At 38.6% G+C, this 17,681-nt stretch overlaps 1 protein-coding gene across 1 annotated transcript; it reads right to left on the minus strand.

The window, feature by feature from the left end:
• Positions 1–1,543: 1,543 nt before the first annotated feature.
• On the minus strand, positions 1,544–17,397 carry LOC140149186 (uncharacterized). Its single transcript, XM_072171395.1, has 11 exons — positions 17,207–17,397; positions 12,028–12,129; positions 11,604–11,697; positions 11,403–11,470; positions 10,649–10,767; positions 9,813–9,888; positions 7,277–8,178; positions 6,660–6,937; positions 5,324–5,491; positions 4,629–4,904; positions 1,544–1,603 (listed from the first exon to the last, which is right to left on the minus strand). Exons 1-11 carry the CDS (start codon positions 17,252–17,254, stop codon positions 1,563–1,565), a joined length of 2,172 nt encoding a protein of 723 aa, XP_072027496.1. The 5' UTR covers positions 17,255–17,397; the 3' UTR covers positions 1,544–1,562.
• Positions 17,398–17,681: the final 284 nt, after the last annotated feature.

Raw genomic sequence — 17,681 nt, forward strand, 5'->3', positions numbered from 1 at the left:
TTATTGAATAGGTTACATTGCTACCAGCCTGGAGTGAGCCATGTACTTTTGCAGCTTACCAGACTGACAGCAAAGTTACCAGCTGGACTCTTATTGAATAGGTTACATTGCTACCAGCCTGGAGTGAGGCATGTACTTATGCAGCTTACCAGACTGACAGCAAAGTTACCAGCTGGACTCTTATTGAATAGGTTACATTGCTACCAGCCTGGAGTGAGGCATGTACTTATGCAACTTACCAGACTGACAGCAAAGTTACCAGCTGGACTCTTATTGAATAGGTTACATTGCTACCAGCCTGGAGTGAGCCATGTACTTTTGCAGCTTACCAGACTGACAGCAAAGTTACCAGCTGGACTCTTATTGAATAGGTTACATTGCTACCAGCCTGGAGTGAGGCATGTACTTATGCAACTTACCAGACTGACAGCAAAGTTACCAGCTGGACTCTTATTGAATAGGTTACATTGCTACCAGCCTGGAGTGAGCCATGTACTTTTGCAGCTTACCAGACTGACAGCAAAGTTACCAGCTGGACTCTTATTGAATAGGTTACATTGCTACCAGCCTGGAGTGAGACATGTACTTATGCAGCTTACCAGACTGACAGCAAAGTTACCAGCTGGACTCTTATTGAATAGGTTACATTGCTACCAGCCTGGAGTGAGGCATGTACTTATGCAGCTTACCAGACTGACAGCAAAGTTACCAGCTGGACTCTTATTGAATAGGTTACATTGCTACCAGCCTGGAGTGAGGCATGTATTTATGCAACTTACCAGACTGACAGCAAAGTTACCAGCTGGACTCTTATTGAATAGGTTACATTGCTACCAGCCTGGAGTGAGCCATGTACTTTTGCAGCTTACCAGACTGACAGCAAAGTTACCAGCTGGACTCTTATTGAATAGGTTACATTGCTACCAGCCTGGAGTGAGACATGTACTTATGCAACTTACCAGACTGACAGCAAAGTTACCAGCTGGACTCTTATTGAATAGGTTACATTGCTACCAGCCTGGAGTGAGACATGTACTTATGCAACTTACCAGACTGACAGCAAAGTTACCAGCTGGACTCTTATTGAATAGGTTACATTGCTACCAGCCTGGAGTGAGGCATGTACTTATGCAACTTACCAGACTGGCAGCCAAGTTACCAACCACTGGCTGTCCGGCTGCTATACAAGTACAAAATAAATGTTTGTGAAATGCCTCTGTACCAAACAGGGGTGGACAGAACTAACTCACTATTGGTGCTTTGATTATCAAATTTGCCAAATTGAAAATAAAAATTGCTCCAAGTCAGCTGCTGGTTAAGGCACTCAAGTTTTGAGGTTCAGCGGTATATTTTCAATGTGTCATTTGAATGGATAAGCCAGCAAAGTGACATATCCGACAAAGTAAACCATCTTGGACTGGTTCTATTTCCTACACTGATAATCAGCTATTTTTATCAAACATTTTATGACAAATGGTTGATAGACACACTTACATGAATGTGAAAGGCACACCACACGCACAGATGCAAATTACTAGTTTAAGAGGTGCACAAGTATTGTTCTACACTGCATCTGTTCTTCTTCTTTTGATAGCCACAGACTCTGAAAAATAAAAAATTTAAGAATTGCTAGTAAAACCAAATGAAGCTGTCTTTCTGTCTATAACTGCAATGTACGTACACATACAGTTTAAATTGAATCTGTCACACATACCTTTAACTTAAATCTCCCCAAAGTCCATTGCGCTTCCTCAAGACAGTACTGTGCGTGGCGCACTGTACAGGGTGGGCCATTAAAAAGTTCACACTTTTTTGATGGCTTATTACTCAAAAGTGCAAACACATATTGAAATAAGTTGAACATATTTGTAAACCTCTATGTCTGGACTGTCATTGCTGAAAAGGGCATTAACATCCATGGTCTAATTACAAAATGGCGGCCATTTGAAGCAAGGGGTCAAAAACCACTTTGCACACACGTAAGTCAAATGGAGCGGATGATCACGCGATATATGGTGGTCGCTGGTTCACACCACAATGGATTAGGAACAAAGGAAGAAAAATAACAGTACGCATGAAAGTTCTGTCAATATTTCTCTTGTAAATTAACCATATTTAAATAAATATTTCTTTTTCAAACAGAATATAGCCTTCCAGTTGAACAGACTATGTAACAGTAGCTTTAAATAATCTGCGCAGTTAACGTTTGTTTGCAGTCGCATTCTATAGATAATGTGCATAATTTTATACCCGAGTCTTCATGATGGTTATTGCACTATAACATAAATCTTATATAGAGATATAAAAAGATAAATTTATAAATAGGTGTCAGGAATGTCTCTCCTTCTCTTCGAAATTATTTCTTCATATAGACACATGTAAACCGTAGCAGTGCTTCAATGGAAACGAGTTATTTGTCTCAAATTGTCATGAAATTAAAAATATTGCACTAGAAAAGTAAGAATACAAGTAAAATCATATTTGACTCTGATAAAAATAGTTCTGTTCTTCATTACTGCTTATCATGGTTCCATAAAGTCACGTATTTATGCATGCCACAGTGAAAATGCTTGTGTCTTTAAAGTGTTCTTATCGTCCTTCAACGTGGCCTCCTTGCTCGCTGAATACAAATCATCGCACGATCGTACATATGGTGAACTGCTCTTGAAGTGACCCTGGTGCGTCGGATCCTTGTGAACGCATCTGTAATACGTCTCCTCAGCTCCCGCAAATTCCTTGGTGGACCTTCGGCATACACAGACGCCTTGACATCACCCCAAAGCCAGAAGTCCAAAGGTGTCAGATCAGGACTCCTCGGAGGCCACTCCACATGATGTCCAAGGCCGACAACACGATGCGGAAACAACAAAGAACCACGCCCTGCGGATGGCCCCGTTCGCTTGCTGTCCAAATATTTGGACCAGTTGAGGCTCTAGTTGATCATTGATTATGTCGAGGTAAACGTTTCCATTTATGTTCTGGTCAACGAATATCGGTCCTATCAACCGGTTGTTTCCTGTGACGGCTGCGAGAACACTAACTTTGCGTTTGTCATGTGAAACTTTAAAAGCAAAGTCTCTCGGAGGATTGCCTTTCGGTGCATACATCCGTACGTTTTGAGAAGAGACAGACCCGTCCATTTGAAAGTTTGCCTCGTCAACAACAACAGCGGTATCAAGAAAGCGACGTGCTCTGTAAACTAACCAGTTACAAAACTGAAGTCGCCGATTTGGATCTCCTGGTTGCAGTCCATGACGCTTAAGGATCTTGTAAGGGTGCCATTCGATATCATGAGTGATGATTCGTCTGAACGTTGTCCTTGGAATATGGGGACAATTGTTCCGTCGAGTACTCAATCTTTGGTTAGCTTGCAAATCCTTCTAACATCGGCAATGTGATTGGCTGATCTTCCTGTTCGTGGTCTCCCACTGTTAGATTTGTTCCGATTGAGAACAGTTCCATGTAAGTGAAACTTTTGTTTAATATTATAGATGTGTCGGCGACTAGGAAGTCTGGTATTCGGAAACTGGTTCGGCCATGCATTCAGGACAGAGCGCACCTTTCCGGTTCTTGAAATTTCCTCCTCGATGAAAATTCGTTCCTCCTTTGTAAACTGCCGCATTTTGAACAGCAAGAATCACCTCAAAGTACTTACACGGGTATCTCTAACATGAATGACAAGAACGCACGCAAGGCATTTTAAATTTGAAGTTCGCTCCAAAACTAGTGTATTTGTTATGTAAATGAGCATGTCCAATCAGCGTTTTGTGTCAATTTCACAGGTGAATGATTTTCAAACAGTAAACAACTCATACACGCATGAGTCCGATGACCCCGGCAATGACACTCAAGTAAATGCATATAGAGTCATCAAACTTTTTTTTAACTTGCTTAAGCCTAAAAACTTAATATGCATGATCATTGTCTATAGTCTTACGTGTGTGCAAAGTGGTTTTTGACTTCTCTGCTTTAAATGGTCGCCATTTTGTAATTAGACCATGGATGTTAATGCCGTTTTCAGCAATAACAGTCCAGACATAGAGGTTTACAAATATGTTCAACTTATTTCAATATGTGTTTTCATTTCTGAGAAATAAGCCATCGAAAAAGTGTGAACTTTTTAATGGCCCACCCTGTACATGTGTGATACACGCGTCATCAAAGGCGCAGCCACTACGTACCACAATGTGCACTACAGAACAGTTGCATTACCTTTGTATCACACACGAACACTCCTGTCTCGAGGAAGCCAAATGGACTATTATAGACAATGGCAACCTTATACAAAGTGGTAGTGGTACACAATGTAATTGTTTTGTGGATTACAGCTTCGTCATTTTATCTGAGACATATATTGTGATGCATTCCATCTGATGGAAAAAGGTGCCTTTGTGTTAATGGTAAAAAGCTGAGAACTTCATAAAATCATTTTGCATAATGCAGCCATGCCACAAATAAGTTTTAATTAATTGAAATTTAAGTCCTAGGCCTTCTCTCATGTCATGCCCTTCCCCTCTTCAGCCCTGGTTACAATATTACATTGCAGTACATACTAGAGCAAAATACATTTCTTGCTCTGCCAGCATTTGCAGGAATGCCTCACACATTGGATAAAATCCCTCACTCACCTCTAGTTGCATAGGTATGCCTGCCAGCTTGGTTTTCTTTACCTCCATTCAACTCAGATATGGTACCATTCTGGTATTCCATCCCTGAATCCTGATTGGATGATGCAAATGTCTTGCGCGCTCTACTTCTCGGTGTCCGCCTGACTGGACCGGTTGCCTTTGCAGACTTGGAAGGAGTCTTGCTTGTAGTTGGCTGATTGCTTGCTTGTTTGGGTGGTATTTCTTCTTGGGGTGCATTTCCCATGTTATTCTGGGATGCCCAAAATGCTGGATCATCTTGAAAGAGACAAGTAATAAAATTATGATGTCAGTTATATGAAACTAGAAATTGCTTCCACAAGGCCTTTCTTGGATGCATTCTGACCAGCTTACAGAATGGGAGTAAATTATTATCAAGTTTATATTTGTTTTACCATTTAGGCACTTTACCCGTCAGTTTTGAAGCAAATGCAGCACAGAGTCTTTTTGAAATGATCACAAAATATATGGTAGTTATATGACTGTTTATGACATTAATCAATTCAACAAAGTATGCGAATCCTATGTTGAGTTTGATGCGCCAGTCATGACCATATCACTGGAAACTGATGAGTACCAATCATTTTGATACAGCCTGTATTTAGAAATCTGCCAAGCATAGGTCAGCTAAAATAGATTAACAAGATCTATTTCCTACTAGAGCATAGTCTGATTACCTTCAGCTAGTAATAATTCATAGTCAATGGCAATACCACCTTCCATCTGTGCAGGGGTGACTTCATGTTGCTTAGGTGGTGACACACGAGGCAGATGGGGATGACTCTTGGTTGCTGATATCAGTATTGTATCAAGGGGAGTTGATGTAGCTACAGGCATGTAAGCATCTGGATAAAAAGATATGCATCATGCAAAATCACAGTTAATATAACATAAAATGTAAAATGATGACAAACAACCCGGAACCATCCTCCATGACCAGGATCTATAATACTACCAACTGCAACACATGGAGCAGAGTATTACACCCTTATAAGATCTACTACATACTATGATATACAATTGCATCGAATTGAGCCCATATTTATTGGTCGAGTTATTAGTTTTAAAATAGTGGACGAGACGTAGTCGAGTTCAATATTTTAAAACTCATAGCGAGACCAATAAATATTGGGCATAAAGCATCAATTTTGTCATTATTATGTTTTGGATCCAATATTTTCACACACTTGGATTCATCAAAACATAATAATGAGATGTCTTGGCCTCATACTTGGTGTATCATTGAGAGATAGGATGAGAAATGTGGAGCTTTGTACACAGCTTAATATGACAGAAGCTGTGTCCATATGACATCTCAGTTGGTTTGGCCATGTTATCAGGATGCCTGACAACAGATTACTAAACAAAGTCTATCACCAGGATTTCACACAATCAAGAAAAACTCTTCATCCACCACCGACTGTGTTGACAGGACCAAATACAACAAATTCCAGCTCCCAGTTGGCAAGGCAGAACAGCTTGCAAACAAGACAGGAGTGGAGGCTGTGCTCTCACAGGAAAGCCAAGGAACAACAAGTTGTACACCCATATGTCAAGTAAGACAAATTTATACATAGTAAAGGTACCGTAAGCTATGAATTTTAAAGATGTGTGAAGTGTGTTCCCACCTACAAATAGTACCAGAACGGTAAACTGCATATCCGCTTTTCAATGGGAAATGAACTTTGCTGCTTGGATGATGTCACGAGAGGTTAGCATTTATTCCGTATTGAAAAGCGTGTAAAGACGGATATGCAGTCGACCGGCCTCGTACTTTACAACTAAAAAGAAATGGTAAAAATCCTTTCCTTATTAATATTTTGCTCTAATCTGTGGGCCTTGGTTGGCTGATTGATTCAGGTTATAAAAAAACAACATGGCTCAATTTGGAAAGTGTATGTTTTACGCAATTATCAAGGCATGCATGTATTAAAATGTGAAAGGATTATGACATGATCTGTACATGTCTTAAATTCCATTTCTGGGAAGCAGCGTTAGGAAGAACACATTTACCATCAAAATCCGGCATTGCTCTTTGTTGTAGCCCTTGGTTGAAGCTACCAGCAAGCACCTGTTGACTGGATGAAGGCTGTCCCTGATTAATGCCATGCTGCTGATTTGTTGTTGGCTGCATTTGGTTTTCATCCATAGGCTGTACATTGGCTTGCTGTTGCTGCTGTTTTAGTTTGAGTTGTTCTCTGAAAGCTTGCTGCTTTTGCATCTGACGAAGTTTGCGCAGTTTTAATTCAGCTTCACGACTGGCCTCACTGGGTGGGGTTCCTGAGTTAGGACTAAGTAGAAGAACAAAAATAGTATTACGGTATGGCAGATCTAAGAGATTGAAGAGTCTGATCTGTTTTCAAAAAATCACTCCAGATTGAGAGTTTGAGACTCTCTTATTTCATGCAGTATGTGATCTAAAACTGAAACTATTGTGGAGGTTCTGGTCTTGGTAACCCATGTTAAATAACAGGTATAACACCACTGCCAAACAGGTTGCAGAGCTCAAATTTCAGCAAAAAATGAGCCAGAAAACTTGACTTGAAGCAAGGATAGCAGATATACTACAGCCAAACTAGAAATCTGTTGATAGAATTAATTCTTTTACTCTACCCCTGACTATGGCTTACCTGATACATTCTATATCATCTAACCCAGAGCCTGCAGATCCATTACCACCAATAATCTCTTGATTACTTCTAGCACCGCATTGTTGCTTCATATCTATCTGATTACTTGACACAGCAGACGTGGGATTCTCAAGCTTGATCATTCGTTCACCATCACTCACTGCTTTTTGGAGGCTTGCAGTAGCTTTGATCATCCGTTCACCATCACTCACTGTTCTTTGAAGGCTTGAAGTAGTTTGTGGTGTATTATTACAGATTTTGTATGTAAATGGCGTTTTTTGTGGCACCTTTGCAGTGGGTGTAGTTCTGCATTTGCTAGGGATATTAGCAATATTTTGTGGAGTTGTCATAGCAACTGTTGTATGAGTAGAGTTGCTTTGTTCAGATTTGATTGGACCACCAGTCTGACCTGTTGTATTAGTCTCCCTGCCTTTCATATTCCCATCTTTAGATAAGGAATGCCTTGTTGAGGCTTGACCAAAAGGTTTAGCACCTGCCTGCATGGTTGTTGCAGGTTTATCACCTGGACCTGAACCAGTGCTAACTTGAGGCTTCACACCAACTCTCCCTTGCATTGTGTCAGCAGTAGGTGGTACTGTATTAGTTTGTACATTAGTCCTATTTGGGACTTGACCTGATGGGTTTTGGTTTGCAATTTGGCCCTGATGTTTTCCAGGTGGATTAACTAGGTTGCTTTTTTGTGCAGAAGTTGCACAAGATGGTTCATTTGTTGTTGGTAGACCAGGATTATCTGGTCTGATGTTGCAATTATTGACAGATGGCAATGGGTGTTGAGCAAGAGAACAAGGTGGGTGTTCAGCTGGTGTAGCATAGCGTGCTGCTGTTACTGCTTCATTCATTTCAGTCCTTTTCATTTCACCAAGATTGAAGTTTTCTTGTGGCTGAAAAAGATTTCAATTACAATTTTTTAGCTGGAGGCATGTGGTATACAGAGTACAGTTTAACGAAACGTGACCTGATATATTTGGAAAAATCTTTAAAACTTACGTATAACATAAAATGTAATCCCTTTCAAACATTCATGCAAAAAGAACACTTAAATGTTCCTTGTAAATGTGACTAATTCCTTATAGAATTACTGACATTTAAACAGTGTAATACAGGTAGTCTACAGTGTTTTTATTAATGATAATCATAATGATCATATAATAAATTGATATCAAATGAGAGATCCTATTTTTCTCATTAACAATAACATATTGATATTAGGAGTTCCAAATCGGTGTATTTCAGAAGATATCATCAAAAAACTGTTGAATTAGTCTCAAACATGGTATTTCAGTCGAGATTAATTCAACAGTTTTTTGATGATTTCTCCGGAAATATACTGATTTGGAACACCTAATTTCAATATGTAAATGAGAAAATATGAGCTTTCACCTGATACCAAAATCTGCATTTTGATGGGGGTAAAGTGGATGATGATGCTGTCAATCGGGTTACCCACCTTTAAACATTAGCCAACTCACTTCTGACTAAATATCTACCAAGTCAATATTCAAACAGTTTTTGAAGCCATAACAGTTAATTTTTACACTAATTTCTGCTACTAAACATCATTGACTTCTAAAGGTTAATTTCCTAGTAATATGTATATTTCACGCCTCTTGCAGCAAGCAATGGGATGTTTATTGGATATCCTACTTAGCCCTGTTGGATGGGATGGTCTCAAAGTAATCAGACATGATTTATATCTGACTGTGCTATTCACATACTTTACAATACAATAATAATATGAATTTTACTTTAAGGGCTCTGTAACCGACCTTTGCACAGTATTTTTTTGGGAACTGAGAGCACATCAGACACACCAAATTGCCTACTGAATAAGAGGAATATCCTTCTGATATCAAATAATTTGGATTAAAAAAAAAAAAAAATTGTGATATAATACACAAATTTTATGGCAAATTATAAGAAATTGACATTTTTGGAAGGTTCTTTGAATTTTTATAAGCTCTCCCTTTTTTTGATTGAGCCCTTTATTCAAAAAAGTTAAAAAGTAAAAAGTCGTACTTTACGTGTATGTACAGGTAGCTGGGAGGAAAAGCAGACCATCATATATGAATATTTTAACCTTTGGTATTGAAGAGATACATGACGTTTTCATAAGATGGTCAGCTTTTCATCCTAGCTACATACACTTTAAGTATGTAGCATTAGATTTATAACATCTACCTAGTTTATTTTGAGGACTGTAATATCAAAATTGTCAATCTTTAATAATTTGTCATAAAATTTGTATTATATCGCATTATTTGATATCATCAGGACATTCCTCGTATTCAGAATGCAATTGGTGTGTCTGATGTGCTCTCAGATCCCACAAAAAATACTGTGCAAAGGTGGTCAAAAATGAATATTAGACCCAGGTTTAGAAGTCCTATAGTCTATTTCGTCTTAAGTTGAGAGCAACACCATGTTGGATTTCGCAGTGGCAGATTTGTATTAGTGCGTTTATGCGTTTATGAAAAGACACAGAATTATAATGTATTGTGGACTATTTTGTACTCACTGGCTTAGGTGCTTTGCCAATACATTTTAGATAGTTCTTGTTACCAAGGCAATTACCAAGTCCATTGCCGAAACTCCTATAAGAACAAGTAAGTTAAAAAGTTAATGTAATCAATCCAACCATTTATAAATTTAATGTATACAAACACACATGCAAACATTACAGAAGTGCAAATATGCTTGATCATCCAAAAATGTCAAAAATCTCAATGTTGAAGAAATGAAGCTCAGACAAACTTGCATTATAATAAAGGAGAGAAAATATCAGAACCGTTCGGATTCAAACCAGCGCGCAGCCGCGCACCCACGATTACATGCCGTTGAGTTCACCACCACACGCCACAACAGCTCATGGTGGATCTGTCGGCAAATTGAACATGTAATTAAATTTCTGCATTACCGTAACCACTCTGGTAAGATAGTTGAATTTAAAAATAACAAAAATCTTCCCCATTTGTATATGCTCAATGCATCAGTAATTTCAATGATCTTTGTCAATTTTTTTTTAAATTTTAAGTATGGAGTGTTAATTTTTAACTGATATTTTTTAAATATTTGTTCTTAAATGTGAAAGAAAAGCATTGTTATGATTTAAAAACTTAGCCAAAGTAACTACTGGGCTTATACCCGAGTGCACCCTTGTTCCCCGAATGGTTTGAAGAATAGGAGGTGGGCTTATAGCCGAAGGTGGGCTTATAGCCGAAGGTGGGCTTATACCCGAGTGGTTACGGGGTATATGTAATACAACATATTTCCATTTCCCACAACTCAAAACCACTGGGTTTTAACTTGCTCCATTACAAAACTTAAAATTACAAACTTATAATGGTTGCATACTTGAGTGCTCTTTTGAGGCCATCTGTAACAGCTTCTTTTCTTGCCTTCTCCAGTGCCAAAGCCTTAGATCTCATTCCTTCACTCACTCCATAGCCAACATCCTCATGATAAACACCATCCTGTATGCACAACAATTGTGTACAGCAAATTGAAGTTGAATTGATACAACTTGTAATGAACTTGTTACACATAGTTGGGAATGTAAGAGGGCTTAGTTAACACCACCTTTTGTTTTAAAGTTCCAATTATCGGAGTGGACAGGTCCCCAAAATTAAAAAGTGATTCAAAGCATGCAAGGGTCAATCAAAAGTTAAATTTGGTAAAAAACATTGTTGTTATTCTTCAGATGATACTATTAACAGACACTTCACTGAAATCCATGCTCATTGTTTGTTACAATTCACTGAACTGGAAAATTGCTTCTTTTCACTGATTTATAAGACTAGAGCCCATAATGATACTTTATCTGTTTTCTTTTTATTCCAGAACCACCCATTGTGTGTAAAATGCACACAATGCTGCTTTTGGCTTAGTGTCTAAAAATTCAGTCTATTTTAATATCAGTTTATATTTGAGGCATACTGCCCAAAAGGTGAACTAAATTTGTGGCAATATTTAATACTAGTAATCCCTCATTGTTACTGCCAAATCAATTTTAGATGTTGATTGAATTATAGACACTTGGGGTTTTCATATAGTTTTGGGTAATAAAAGGATGCGTGTATGTGTATGCCAGGGATTATTTGATTCTTACCTTCAATTGTACCTTGACAAAGGCACTCACTCCAACATAAAATTTGGCCCCAATCTGATCAACAAAGTCTACAATCAAATAAAAAAGTATCAAATTCAAAATACATCACTGCCTTGTCTTATGTCTCAGTTATATGAAATTATACAAACAGTACCTGCATTTCCTTCAAGTAAATTAGATTTTTAGGATCTTTTAACTCACCAATGTTCTGATGCGTAACAGAGTGGGCCCATCCATTGAATCCAAATGTTTCATTCGCAAGTGATATAAGACGCCATCCTTCAATGTACGCCAACTGCAATATAGACATAGGCATTATTATAACATGACATTCTAAAATAACAAAATACTTTTTAAAATTGGTTGTGATTGGCATAATAATGATATCAGCCAGCTGTACCATGCAGACAAATGTTTTGGAGAGAGGACACATACCAGATCCAAAGATGACTGCAATACATCTGGAGTAGGCTGGTAGTGGTAGAAGAATGCAAGAATGATGAATAATAACATTCCATTTTAACCATCCCTGCAAAATTACTTTTATGATAAAATTTTACAAAATAATCTAATTAACAATATATGTTTGTGCATTTCTCAGTTTAAGGTGAGAGTGAACATTTACCTTTTGACCTCCAGCACCCGATCTTTGACTGATGAACTCAGGTCCTAACCTTTGACGCAATGCTGCTTGGATAGCCTGGTGTTCTTCCCGACTGAACTTTATCTGTAGTATAATTTTTTATTAAAGATGGAAATGTCAAAAACAATAATTATCATGATTATCAATAACACAGGTTTCACAAAAAATGTCCCTTTGTCCAAAGTGTCAATAAAGTTAAAAGTTAAGGGAACAACCCCCTCTCTCCCTCATCCTAATAAGGATTTTTGTTTATAGGACACCAACAAACTTTTAGTTTGTTCTCCAAAATTGAGAAAAATTAAGTTAAATGTTTACCGTATTTTCTATTCATTTCAACCTTTAATTATTGGAAGCTACAATCTTGGAAAAAAGTCTTGGAACACCTTTGTATAAAGAATGGAGAACTATCGCCCCTGTCCCCGTACAATGTTGAGAAATGCCAATGTCTTCAGTGTGGAGTTTTTTTCTGTATGCATTGAAAATTAAAAATTTGATTGAGAAAACCTGAGCACATGGCACATGACATTTTTTCGAGAGGGTTTTTACCAAAAAAAAACAACAACAATGTCAGAAACTCCCCCAAATGTGTGAACGATAGAGTAGGCCTAGAGACCCTACTTTAATACTTGTTCGCCCATAGCTTGACAACAAGATCACTCACTTGACCAAGGGCTTAGGCCGCCAGCCGTGTAGGGAGTGTTTTACATACCCAAATTTGTAAATACACCCAGTTTTTGCCCACATGGCCTATACTTTGTACACAAATCTTAAATTTACACACCCAGTTTTATGAATTTACACACCCAAACCTTCAAATCCTGCCTAAGACCCTGCACCTGACACTTCACACAATTTCAAGATCATGGGTCACTTCAGCAGTCAGGGACAAGGTTTATCACAGGGTTTGATTTGGTACATGTAGGGAATTTGAAAGTGGGGAGCGATTGCCGAATAGGGTGCAACTCTACTAGTCTTATTACAAGACTGCCCCACCCCAACCCTAAACTCCATAAACGAGGACCGGACTCAAGTCTAGCAAGTTGCACCCTATTCGGTAATCGTACCGAAAGTGGAATGGTGGTCAACATTTTTTCAAGAAATTTAAACCCATCACTATACAAAAATTGAATTTTTCAGCCAATTAATGCAAATTGCCAAAATGTTTGGCAAATTTATACAATTTTGGCTAAAGTTGGCAAAATTGGGAAAATTTTCAAAAAATGACCCATAGTTAATGGTGTTTTTTAAAACCCACCTGACCTTCGGGGATGAAGATTGGCAAAATCATTCTAACTTTGGTCCAAATTTTGCTGATTTGGTCATTTTTGGCGTGGAACAAAAACCATGTATATTTTTAGTTGCAAATCTATATGTTCTCCAAATTGATTCTGCTCATGATACTTTCACTTCATCACCTCTAGGATATGTAAATTGTGCATTACATTATCCATATCTTTACATAAACAGTTTATAGCCAGATGAAACTATTAACTTGGCATTTTTCATGATGGGGATAAGTTGGAAAGAATCCAAATAAGAGCAGCCAGGTTTACTGTTGGCGATTACAGCCAGGGAGTCTAGTAGTATCACTAAAATTCTTGCTGATAAGAGTACTACTCTTCAGGGCCGTAGGACTAAATTACATGTACGCTTGATGACCATCTATAAAGAAACTCATGGGTATATTCCAAATAACATTTAAAAAAGTGTCATCTTCAAGCTACAAATTCATCCAGTCAACCCAGGACTAGGCAATCAGGGGCTTTAACTACGGTACTTACAACATCATCACCAAAAACAAGGATTGTTACAGGCACTCGCTATATCCAAAGACTATTCGCGAATGGAACCAACTCGACCGGCCTGGGACCAGGACATACGCACCGCACCTGATGTCAAGCCCAAGCTAGAAACCATCAACATCAAGATGCTGGTCAACTTCAAAGGCCCACTTTAAAACTTTGACTCCGCAACCAAGTGCAAGAATCCTTTCGGATTCTCCCAGTGGAATTTTGCAAGAATCTATGGATTCTCGCCATGTAACTTTGTATCATGATAAACTGAAATAATATTTACAAGAATCCATTTAGATTCTTGCAATTTTGTTGACGAGAATCTTTGCGAGAATGGCTTCTCGGATTCTCGCCAAATTTCTTACCCTGTCACTTTGAACATGACCCCCAACATATGCGACAACCAGAGACGTTTGTACGTGATGCAACAGATACAGATACCCACTTCTCACGTCTGTTAAAGGAGACATACTCACGAAATCCCTATTGGTTTGTTCAGGGCCTTTTAAAGCCAATTTTCTCAGCACAGAAATTATTTTAAAGTTGATTTCCGGGATCAGAAATCAAACTTTTGGATTTGTTTGAGGTATTTATTTTATGTGGCTTGTTTTGTGATTTCTCCCATTCAGTGCAACAGTAAGCGCCCCTTTTGTGTCCGAGGGGGCGAAATGGAACAGACGAATCTTGGCAAAAGCAACCAATGGGAAGAACAGATCTATATCGCAAGTGACGCATGCCATAAATCTGGATACAGCATGGGTCATGCCGACCAACAGAATGGAATCCCCACCAAAAAGAATTCATAGACTGGAAAAGATCCAAAAAAGGACAGCAAGATTTACAACCAACACTATGGCTATAAAAAAAATGCTGATGTGATGACAAAACCACCAGTAAATCAGTACGAGTATTACAAAACTCGTATAAAAGCCAAGGATCTGGAATGGGACACTCACACTGCGTGCTGCGGAGAAGTCTGTGGATATCGTAGTGACGGATGCGGAGGTATGAGTATAATATTTTGCAGTAAACCAGACTTTGACGAGCCCGTACTACCCTGAATGATGTTGCTATAAATCATTCGGAACTATTAGGGACCGATCGTTATTTACGGCAGGGGGGAATGGGCGTTTTGGAAAAAATATCGACAATAAATTGCGCGTTCCCCCCTCGCTCGCCTCCGCTCAAAATTTTCGCGTTCCCCCTTGTTTTCCCAATTTTATCCATTTAAAATTTAACAATCCCCCCTCCTGGTTCAACTAAAAATTTCAGGTTCCCCGGTCCCCCCCTAAAGACCCCAAAAAATTTCATGTTCCCCCCTAAATTTTCCCATTCCCCCCTCTGTCATAAATAACGATTGCTCCCTTATAAACACCCGTACGGCACAAAGTTCATTCATTCATAAATTTCCACATGGCAACAGCAGATCGCCTCAGCAGCTAAACAGAGACAAGTCCGTTTCAACGCAGTCAATTCGTGCCAACGCTTAAATGCGCTATTGTCGAAGGTTTACTGCAAACGCAAAAGCAATAAACAATCACGCTGATTGGCTGATCAATGCACTTGACAACAAGCCGGCTGACCCATTGGTCTTCGGCGCGGCGCGTAGTAGGCGACCTTGTCACTTCTACGCGATCGCAATTCACCAGCGCGTACCCGGACCACAGAAGTTTAAAAAAAATTAACTTTAGGCCAATGGAACATGATTATTAGTTTCCGATTGGATGTTTGAAAAAAAGGACGAGGTCGCTATTTCATTATTCATTATTCGGTCTCTTTTCATTATCCATTATGTCAACAAAATCAATGATTTTATGAACAACTTTTTCCAAATTTAGGTACCCACCAGTACCAAAGTATATTGTTGATGAAAGACCAAATCTCAAAACAGGTATTATTATGCTTAGATCATCTTTACAGACCTTTTGCAACAGAATGAGAAAAGATTTGAATTTGTTTTTATTAAAGTGAAAAGAAATGTGCAATTTTTGTAATCACTAGAAACATGATGAGGTAATCCTTAAATTTCCAGTATCCTCTACCTCTACAACTAAGAAAAACTGCTGATTATGATCAGCAGGGGATGTCAGCCATTTTGAGAGTTTCAATTTTGATTATTTCCATCTCAATTTTCAGATAATTGACTTTTTAATGAAAATAATGAAAGTTTTGGTCAAATTGAAAAGGTGATGCGGGCGGTCAATAGGAAACTAACAATCGAGTTCCATTAGCCTTAAGGTCCGTTCATACTACCACCGCATTTGCGATGCGTTGCTTTGCGATGCGGTGTGGTGCCGCACTGCATCGTACTGCAAACTACTGCATTGCGATATCGCAATGAACTTAAATACATTTTAACTTGGAAATGCGATGAGTTGCGTTGAATTGTTGAATTACAAAAAGTAATCGATATATCGGCATCGCAAAGCAACTCACCGCAATGCGGTGGTAGTATGAACGGACCTTTAAGGTCCGTTCATACTACCACTGGCGCATTTGCGATGCGTTGCTTTGCGATGCGGTGTGTTGCCGCACTGCATCGTGCTGCGAACTACTGCATTGCGATATCGCAATAAAGTTAAATACATTTTAACTTGGAAATGCGACGAGTTGCGTTGAATTGCGGCAAAAAGTAATCGATATATCGGCATCGCAAAGCAACGCATCGCAAATGCGGTGGTAGTCAGACAGGGTCTAATTCTGCATTAAACCGGCAACGCGTTATTTCTATAGATCTGCTGCGCATTCAAATTGCATTGTATTGCATCGTAATTTCATTTGTGTCTATGCTAATTATGTTTACACAACATGAACTCACGCGTTTTCAAGCAAATTACCGATAATAGGTGATCAAAAGCGATCGGAATGTTACAAAAGTACAGATCGCATTCAGCTTACTTCATATGAGATGATCTTGGGAAAAATACGGCATAATTTGTCTTGGTGCTTGCGGAATGCCATGCAGTAAAATATTAAAACGTTGGGGCAATTCATGATTGACAACTAGCAATCGGCGTGTCCTTCGTATCCTCCGCTGTCAATTTCTTATCCACTCACTAATCCTCACAAAAGCTTTGTGTTGATTACGTAATGTGTGGAGGCAAATTGCAATAAGTACAATGAAATAATGAGTAGGGCGGGCTCCGAGGCCGAGGCGGGTTTCTTCTTCATCTTACGTAACAGTATTGTTCTCCAAAAAAACCCGGAAGCTTGTAGTTTGAAGCTCTAGCTGAAATACAGCAAGATAATGTAAGATAGTAAATGTAAACCTGTATTTTAGCTAGAGTATCTCGAGCTAGTGGTAGTATGAACGGACCTTTACTTAGGGTTCCGAATTATGAACCCTTTTATTTCTGCCGTAAGCTTACCTCTCCAAAGCAAACCTTTTTGCCCGGTGGATTCATCATTTCTTTCATACAGACTATTCCAATCGTTTTACTGAATATTAAGGAACATTCAGAGGTGATTGCAGTATTTTCATTGCTATGTTTTGAGCCAGAAACTACTCTGACGGATGGAAACTTTTGGGGGAAGCCCTCTTTCTTGAAATTCGTGCCTATTGACGTCACTCATTTTTTAGCCAATTGGGAAAGACTACCGTAATCCCTTCGCTGGTTTCCATCAATGTTCGTCATTAATTTTTATAATATGAGCATTCATACGCTGGGTACCATAAAATACGCAAAATGATAAACAGATTGATTTATTAAAATTTTAGGGAGCAGAACTTATACAATAATAAAAATGGTAATGAAAATCTCATTTAATCTCTATATGTTTTTGATTTTATATATATTCATACAATGATATGATATTGGATGAATAATTAGCAGTAATAATATG

This window comes from Amphiura filiformis, chromosome 3, assembly GCF_039555335.1.
Source record: "Amphiura filiformis chromosome 3, Afil_fr2py, whole genome shotgun sequence".
Lineage (NCBI taxonomy): Eukaryota > Metazoa > Echinodermata > Ophiuroidea > Amphilepidida > Amphiuridae > Amphiura > Amphiura filiformis.